The 9,869-nt window shown below is 36.0% G+C and overlaps 1 protein-coding gene across 1 annotated transcript; it reads right to left on the reverse strand.

Annotated features, from left to right (window-relative positions):
- Window positions 1-6,954: 6,954 nt before the first annotated feature.
- Window positions 6,955-9,112, reverse strand: LOC107470141 (S-adenosylmethionine synthase). Its single transcript, XM_016089533.3, has 2 exons — window positions 8,955-9,112; window positions 6,955-8,409 (listed from the first exon to the last, which is right to left on the reverse strand). Exon 2 carries the CDS (start codon window positions 8,397-8,399, stop codon window positions 7,218-7,220), a length of 1,182 nt encoding a protein of 393 aa, XP_015945019.1. The 5' UTR covers window positions 8,400-8,409; window positions 8,955-9,112; the 3' UTR covers window positions 6,955-7,217.
- Window positions 9,113-9,869: the final 757 nt, after the last annotated feature.

Here is a 9,869-nt window from a genome sequence, read left to right on the forward strand (position 1 = left end):
CCAAAACCTAGGATCCCTTCCCTCCTCCGCACCTTCAAAATTACAAAGGTTCCTTTATCATCTAATAATACAATCTTTCATATCAACAGAACATTGTTCACACTACCAAATTACTCTGTAAGTCATACAATAATGACATTCCGTGTCAATTGCTAACTTAGAACAATTTAGACCCTCGCATCTGAATCAATCATACACTCATCATACTTACCAATTCATACAAAAGCAAGGAAATCTATCACGTATATCACATACATAAGGATACAAAACAAATCATCAACACAACCATTCAGAATATCGAATTAGTATTTCAAAATATTTACTAAGCATGAAGCTGCACATCGCTTTCATATGTCCAAACAAACACCAAGTCAATTTTTTACAAACCAATAATATAAAAGTACTCAGCTACACTCAAGTCGTTGGTTATCATAACAGAAATAAGTTTAAAATAAACTAATACCAATAGTCCAGTTTTTTTTCCCAATTCATGGAGCATCAGGATTCTCGCCCTCCTCTTCCTGAGTTTTGTCTTCATCCTCTATCAATTCTCCACCAACTACAACTTTGCACGGATCCATAGCAACCAAATCCATCTCAGGAGTCAAGAACTTCACCTACTCCACAGCTCTCTCAAATCCAGTAGCAAATATTTCAAGGCCATGATTCTCCTTACTATTCTACAACTCTTTCTTTTCAACACCTAACACCACCAACCTCGCCTCTAAACTCACCTTTTCCTTTTCCAATTTCTTTCCAGCATCATCAGCCAAAATTAATTTTTCCTCCAACAATTTCACCTGGTCCTGTGCTTCCTAAAGTGTGTTGCCTTTCTCTATATTTTCTTGCATAATTTGGTCCATGCTAGCTTTGTCAAATGCATCTCTGGCATGCTTTAGCTCTTGAGTTCGTCCAATGCACATCAGCTAAACTCCCATCACCTACAAAATACAACAAAACAATGAAATCAAGGTATATTAACACAAAACAAAAGGATCTTATACTTAACTCTATCTATCTGCAAATATTGAGCAATGCCGATGTCACCAACATCGTGAACAAGCTTCACATCGGCAGGACTATGACCATACTCATCAACCACCGGCATCAGAGGAAAGTGCTCACTCCATAACGAAGTAAGGTTTTCATCACCCTTATACCCATGTAACACTCTTTGATTTTCAATAAATTTCTTCAGCTGGTCTAAATCAACATCCTTTTCAGCAAACTTGTCCTCGGTCAGGTTCACCACATTGCTCTTATTACCATCCCCCTTTTTCTCTTATAATTAGGCTTCTTTACTAGTGACGGCTGATTCACCTTAGCACCTCCATTAGCTTTTACATTACTTATGGAACCTTCTTTATTTACATTCTTCACCTTGAAAAATGTCCACAAACTACTTGTTGTCACTTTCGGAGTCATTTCACCTGAAAAAACAACAAAAACTTCAATAAATAACCAACACCAAATAAACAAGGAAGTACACAACAATGAAAGCCTTTATCTAAGTATTCAATTACAGCCTCTCTATCTTCTTCCCACTCGAGTAACTCGGATATAGCTAACAATCGAGACGATGATACATTATTCACCAAAAGCTCCACTATTATTTCATCCTTGTATTTCATCCTTTTCATCCCTAAAATTTGTCGAGTAGATGCCTGCCAGTATATTGGGAACCTCTCCACCCAAAACTCGTCCATATAAAATGGGTAATCACCCTTGGCTTACCTTACCTTCACATACATAGTCTTAAACCCTTTAAAGGATGTCTTATATAAACTAAAAATTGCACCATTTAGAGCACTGACAAGGTTTATCCACAGACTTTTTCTTATACTTTTTGCTTGAAATAATGCAAAGAAAACCTCCAACGAAGGTTCAAGCTCAAGAAATTCCATCAAAATCTCACCCTCTAATAAAAGTCCAAGAATTCGGGTGCAACTAAGATGGCACATACCTCAATTGCATCAGGACACCACATTCAAAGGAAGTAAAAGAGAAATTGATTCCCAATTCCACAAAACACAGGTTACATATAGAAATACTCACTATCCTCTCCTCTATGAAAAATGCGATTAACTAACTCACAAGATAAAAACTCTATCCTCAAACCTTGGCCGTCTCTTACCCAGCAGCATTATTCCCGAGTTGCAGAATACTCTCTTCACTAACAAACCATGATACATCCTCTCCGACAACAGAAGACACCCAAGCATATGGATTATTTTCATCTACGACTACATCAACCTCTACAATCTCTGATTCCTCTTTCTCCCCTTCTTCTACCTTTCCTTTCTTTCTTTCTTTCGTCTTCTTTTTCATTCCCTCCTTTATTTTTCTCTTTTCAGTGTCTTTTCTCATCCTCTGAAAGCTACTCACAAACAAAACAAACAAACACAACAAAAACAGTACAAAATAAAACCACAAATTTTTTTTTACTCATCTTCAAAAAACTTTAATCAACCTCCGAAAAATTTGAAAACACAACCTTCACAAAAAAAATTCTCGCTTTTACCATCACAGATAATACTAATCAAAGACCCTCAAAGCCACCTCTTCCCTTCCACATCAATCAGGACCGTTCATCGTGAACCACAAAACACCTAATCAACTATCATGACATTGGTAACTACAACTACATTAATTACCCATATCTTATCAGTTATTTTACCTACACATTTCATTTTTTCTTTTTCTCTTTTCTCAATATTTTTTTTATTTCATTTATTCATTTACACACATAATCTCGAAACCAAGTTTTCAAATTCAAATATAAAAACACACGATGTATACAAGTTGCATTTGGAGACTACCAGTACTTTATTGCGAATTATAGGTCAAAAAGTTCAACTTGTCTACATTTGAAAAATACCACAAATCAAGTTTGGGGGTTATGATCCAAAACACCGGACCAACTATACCTATAATTTTGAATCTAGAAGATATAAAATAGACTACGTGCTACACTAAATAAACGAGATTCTCTCTTCTAAGGGATTAATCCATGAAGAGTCAAAAGCGGTTACCACAAAAAAAAAAAAACAAACGATTCTAAAGATACCAAACAATTATTTATAACCGATTCACTTTATAAATATAGATATACTATTCACCTAAATATCATTTTACTGTCTTACATTTTTTAAATTTGAGCATTAAAGTGTCTTTACAAGTGTTCACCATCGCTGTTCTTTAAAAAGCCGACCTATATTTCGTTTCACTAAAAAATAGACGAGTTCGAAAGACAAACAATATCTCAGAACCAATTATCTACAATAAAACTATATTTATTAGGAAAATGTTCAAGTATGCTATTATACTGGTGTTTCAGTAATTTTTAACCATTTATCTTAATTATAAAAAATATATATAATATATATAATTAAGATTAATAGTTAAAAATTACTATATATTGATATAACGGTACACTTAAAAATTTTTCTATCTATTATGATATATTTTTCGATTTTTAGTATCTGTTAGAACATCAAAACCGATGCATGGAAAGGAGTAAAAATCATCAAATCATATGTGTTGTAGGCACGTGATTTTTTGAAGTCCTCCCTCCCTAAATAAAATTAAAAGGAGAATGTTAGGGGAAACAATAATTTTATTAAACAATATGAATAATTATCAATTAAATAAAAATATATTACACTTTTAAATTAATTTTTTAAATTTTAATATTAAAATAACTATTTATACACTAATAAAATGAACATCTGATATATCTATTATTTACATTATTTAATATTTTCATTATTCACCCGTACTTTTCCAAATTGAAATATCACCATGCTGCACTTTTTTAATTAAATAAAATCATACACCACCAACTATATATGAGAACGGAGAAAGTGAGAAGTGTTTTTGGCTTTTTTCCAATTAAAGGGGATTCAAAAATCAGCAGATCACCGTACACGTAGTGGCGAAAAACGACAGAGTACATGGTAACAATTTCTTTCATATGATGCATATAATGTTCATTAGTCACTGCTACATGAATGAATAACTTACTTGCCAGTGGTCCAATCCACAGATTCGGCACCTTGAATTGGTTACAAGTGGCTTCGAGAATATGGTAATATGCAAAATCTATGAAAAGGCAATAGCATTATTTCTCCATAGATCAAAATATTTTTGTTCTTTAGCTCCTTTGATCCTGTCATAAATCAAAACATAAGGTTTTCGATGGCTCCACCTTTTCCCATTATAAGGTGACCCTTTGTTAGTGTTCAAATAATAATAATAATATGCCATGGCAATGTTTTTAGTCTAAACGACGTGTATAGTCCGATCAAGTCAGGTACAATTATTTGAGTAGTAAATATTATATCTTTCGAGGAATCAATACTTGAAAAAAGAAATTCACATTGAAAGCTAATACTTTTTTACTATTTTCAAATTTTAACATAATTAAAAGTTTTTGTTCATAATATGATCATATCTATATCTGAGGTAGTCCAACCTCAAATTCAAACTTGACAACGTATCCTATAAAAATGGCTACTCTCTCTCAAACTCGGCCCAATAGCACAAAGTTTGTTATTTTAGAGAACCAATTAGGTACAAATCCCGTAATCAAGTTGTTACTCGACATGGGAAACAAATCAGATGCTCTCCTCGTTATTTTGGTTATACTTATTACCATTCAGGTAGTAATCAACTTTTACAAAGGCATAACTTTTTCTAATGCTCACTATTTTCTGAAGTCATCCACAAGGTATGATTGAATCTCGTTTTCTATTTTATAAATACTCAACACTAGACTTAACTTGCTAAAACTCTTTTTCTAACTTAAGACATCAAAGTTCTTTGTTAAGTATCCTTACCATCGTTTGGACAAAAATGTTGAAAAACCTTTTTAAAGCGTTTGGACCTCTCGATTAGACCTAAAAACATCATTCTTGTTTCAAGTAACACTTCAGAAGAGTTTTAATCTTAAAAAACTTGATTAAGTAAGCCCAATTGTATGCTAATTGAGTTACTCATAAGTTGGCTGCCAAAGCAAAGTTAGGTAAGGTTTGATGATCTTACAAATACTTATTTTTTAAGAAGGAAAAAAAATAGTAAATAAAAAAAAAAATTGTTGGGGTCGGGTGCAGTGGTCCAAAAGAAAGGGCGAATGAGAAGTGGGCGTGTGTTACATTTTGAACGGGGAAAATGAATATGGACAATTAGGAGAAGTTAATATCAATAACAATAACAATCACATGTGCCTATTAGTAATATCATAGAAATTTTGTATTAACTTAAATGGAGGTGGGGCTGATTTCAGGCCAATAATGCTGCGTCATATGCGAAGAGTACTGTAACAAGACACTATAACGATGCCATCATATAGTTTATACACGACAAACTGCCATCATGCTCCTTTTAGTTCAGGCAACGTGGTCTTGAGCCATTGAAGAGAAATTAGTTTTTGTCGAATTACTTAAATTGGACAAACACAATAATAATAATAATAAATATTGACAATATAAAAAAGTTTTATTTATAAACAAAATAATGTTTTGGACCTTGAAGGTTCCAAAGTTTTGATGAAAGAGAAGTTGGTTTTATGATAAGATAATATCACAAATGACTTGGTATCATTTTTTATTTGAAAAATTTATCTCCCCTAACCTCTTGACTTCTGTCAGAATGACTGCACAACTATTAAGGAACTCAGAACACTTCGAAATTATGGCCTTAATTTGGTTGGGGATTTGTAACAAGGCTAAAACTAAACTGTTAGTTTTGACTCTTATTTTTTGTGATTTATTTGGTTGTTTTTCTTTTTTGTCTTACACTACACACACTAAAAAGGATTTTATATTCCACTTCTAAGATTTGAACTCTATTACAACTTGATGAGAGACCTATTAATTCTGCATCTGTCGAAGCCTTTAGCTGCTGATTTGTTTTGTTGTTGAGTTTAATGTTGCAAGTGCAAATTTTTACAAATTGTTGTTGTTTAGTTTCTTCATTTTGTTTAATGGACATGTCTGGGATCAAAGAATGGAACAAAAATTAAAAAGATAATTTGATGGAAACTAGAATAGCTATGGTCCGGTCGGTGGGCCGTGGGGGAGAGTTAAAGTTCGTGAAAACTGAAGAAATTGATGAAAAAGGTGGACAATTCAGAAATGTAATATACATTAAATAAGGGTATATTAGGTATTTTAATAATTCTATCCAACTAAAATTTGGATGGAACACTGAAAACCAAGGTAACACGTTCACCGACTTTATGTATACCTCAATGGAAAGTGGATCTTAGCTAGCTCAATGCAACTTGGTAGTGATTGTAGTTGCTTTAAGATGCGGTTGTGGCTAAGAGTCATGAGGAATCTCCATCTGTCTGATCCTTGTCTTTCACAACACCAAAAGTTGAACAACAAACAAAACTGTCCTACCATTTTCACCACCTACTACATTAACATGGAGGGCCATAGTTCCATGATTCACTGAAATACTTTTTTACCTCGGCATGATGACGCATAAATTTTAGAGACAGATAGATATAGTAGCGAATTTCTGCTGAAGAAGTTCTTTAATGTAATTGTCCTTGAACGAATTAATATATTCCACATATAGGTCATTCTTCTTGTGCTAGCTAGTTAGCCAGTTAGGCTTTTATTTTTCTTACACGGTTTTTAGACGAGCTTCAAAAGCTTTTCATATGACATTACCAACATGCGAAAATACTGTGAAACGTCGGTTACATATTGCATTGAATCTCTATTAGATATTGCAACTTCTTGTAGCAGTAGCATTTTATTTGTTTAACATTGGATTGTAAACTATACTCATAAAGTAACATTGTCCTTCAAATTCAAGATTTGAAGGGGGAACACTGACGAGGTTAATAAGGTATAAGAGTTCTTCTGGAATCAGAACACACGTATTGCAGCTACTTCTCTTTTTTTGGCATAGGGATTAGGATTAAAATGCACAAGATTCGAGTGGGAAAAAGTAATATGAGATTCATTTAGTAAGTTGTATACTCTCTTTTTGATTTGCTACTATTACACAATATTAGGCATACAAACTGAGAGTACATTTTCTTGTTGACCATGTAAAAAAAATTACAAAAAAAAAACAGAAAAAAAAACGATAAAAAAACATAATGAAGAGACAACACACACAGGTGTAGGGATTAATTAGATATATGATGATAGAGATAAGGTGCAAAATTCCCAGCACACACAAGCGGTGAAATCACTGAATTAGGCCTTCTCCCACTTGAGGGGCTTCACAACCTCCCATGTGAAGTCAGAGTCATCCCTTCCAAAGTGTCCATAAGCAGCAGTCTTCAAGAATCTGTTGTTGCCACCTCTCTTTAGATCAAGGTTGATTGAGATCATTCCTGGCCTGAAGTCAAAGTTCTCCTTCACAATCTGGAGGATCTCCTTGTCAGGGATCTTCCCAGTTCCATAGGTATCAACAAACACAGATAATGGCTCTGGCACACCGATGGCATAGGACACTTGCACAATGCACCTCCTGGCAAGTCCGCTGGCAACAATGCTCTTGGCAGCCTGCCTCACAATGTAGGCTCCACTCCTGTCTACCTTGGTTGGGTCCTTTCCCGAGAAGGCACCACCACCGTGTGCTCCCCATCCACCGTAGGTATCGATGATAATCTTGCGGCCAGTGAGACCTGCGTCACCATGAGGCCCACCAATGACGAATCGGCCTGAGGGGTTCAAGTGGAAGATGGTCTTCTCGTCGAGGTACTTCTCTGGGATCACAGGCTTGATAACATGCTCCTTGAGATCTGCGGCAATTTCATCGTTGGTGACCGTCTCATCGTGCTGAGTTGAGATAAGCACGGTGTGGACACGGATGGGAACCATGGCACCCTTGTCATTGACATACTCAACTGTGACCTGGGTCTTGCCGTCGGGCCTCAACCAGGGGCATGTGCCGTTCTTGCGAACCTCGGTGAGTTTTGCGCCAAGCTTGGTTGCAAGAACATGGCTCAAGGGCATCAACTCAGGGGTCTCATCAGTGGCATAGCCAAACATGTGACCTTGGTCACCAGCACCAATCTCCTCAGGCCTTTTTGTGAGATGGCCATGGACACCCTGTGCAATATCAGGGCTCTGTTGCTCAATGTTGACAAGAACCTTGCAGTTGTCAGCATCAAGACCAACATCGTTGGAAACGAATCCAATGTTCCTGCAGGTGTCGCGGACAATCTTCTCGTAGTCTACATTGGCCTTGGTTGTGATCTCTCCAAAGACCATGACCATGTTGGTCTTGGTGCAGGTTTCACAGGCAACCTTGCTGTCTGGGTCCTGCTCGAGGCAGGCGTCAAGGACAGCATCGGAGATTTGATCACAGAGCTTGTCTGGGTGTCCCTCGTTCACAGACTCGGAGGTGAAAAGGAAAGTCTCTGCTGCCATTTTTTACTTACTGCACAACAATAGATCAAATAAAAGAATTAACACCTTGCATAAAAACAAACACATAGAAGGCAAAGACAAAAGATCCAAAAGAAGCTCCTTATTCCAACTATGCCTATAGCAACCAGTAATTACAACAATTCTTTTATAAAAAAATAACCTAATCAGTACAAATTCAAAGTCTAACGTTTATTTTCCAAATCCAGCAAATTTCAGAAAATACACAAATTCGTCCAAGAAATGAAACTTATATGTCTAAATCTTAAGTCAACCGAACAAAAACCTAGTCATTAACACATGAATTCAACTAGATCTGAAATCTAAACGCGAAATTAACAAGTGTTAGTGCACTTCATATTAAGATCTCATACGACCGAACTTGAATTCAGCATAAACACGCTAGCTAAGAGCCTATCGAGTGAAGAAAACCACTAGATCTACAACATGACACAAATTTTCATGACATTTTCTTCTTGTTCTTCTTCTTCTTGCCAACATAACAGTTACTTCTACTTGCAAATTGCAAGAGAGAGAAGAAAAAGAAGAGAGTAATACCTCTGAAGGTAGAAGAAGAGCAGAGAAACGGTTAAGAAGCTCGAACTCCGAGTAACGAGCAAGAGAGAGAAGTGAATGGTGCCTTGAGAGAGGTGGATGCTTTGCTTAGCTTGGGGCCTCTGCTCAAAGCTGTGCGAGTTCAAACGTGACCCCTGAGACGCCATTTATAGGGGTGGGGGTTGCTCGAGTGGCTTCAATGACGAAAATGCCCCTCGGTAGGAGGATTATATTTTGGGTTAGATTCATTTCAACCATTTTCCAATGAGCGAACCGTCCCCTTCACTCGGGAAAATTGAATTGAATTCAGCTGTGCTGAACTGAGTTCAATATATTAAAAAGGAATTCTCTTGTAAAATTATTCAGGGTTTAATTTTCATAGTGCGCGTGTAAATAATTAAATATCTCATGTGTATTTAAATAAATTATTTAACTTTTTTGTTGCATCAGTAAAAATACTTTTTTTTACACTCAATTGCATAATTAATGTTAATAAATATTTTATTGAATGATTATATTATTTGGGACAAAAATAAGTAGGCACTGTGTCACGGCCTTGGACACACTCCAACGCTACCGTGCCGGCACTCGAACTTACTCAACCTCTTGAGTTAAGACCAAGTCAGCCTAACCCTCAATACTTAGCAAGAAAGTTAAGAATACAATAGAACACAAGAGAAAGGAAGCTTTGGTGGAAGAATACTTTATTGCTCAAGGGTGGTTACAAATGATTCACACACCCTTGAGCAATAAAGTATTCTTCCACCAAAGCTTCCTTTCTCTTGTGTTCTCTTGTATTCTTAGCTTTCTTGCTAAGTATTGAGGGTTAGGCTGACTTGGTCTTAACTCAAGAGGTTGAGTAAGTCCGAGTGCCGGCACGGTAGCGTTGGAGTGTGTCCAAGGCCGTGACAATTTGGT

Source organism: Arachis duranensis, chromosome 1, assembly GCF_000817695.3.
Source record: "Arachis duranensis cultivar V14167 chromosome 1, aradu.V14167.gnm2.J7QH, whole genome shotgun sequence".
Taxonomy (NCBI): domain Eukaryota; kingdom Viridiplantae; phylum Streptophyta; class Magnoliopsida; order Fabales; family Fabaceae; genus Arachis; species Arachis duranensis.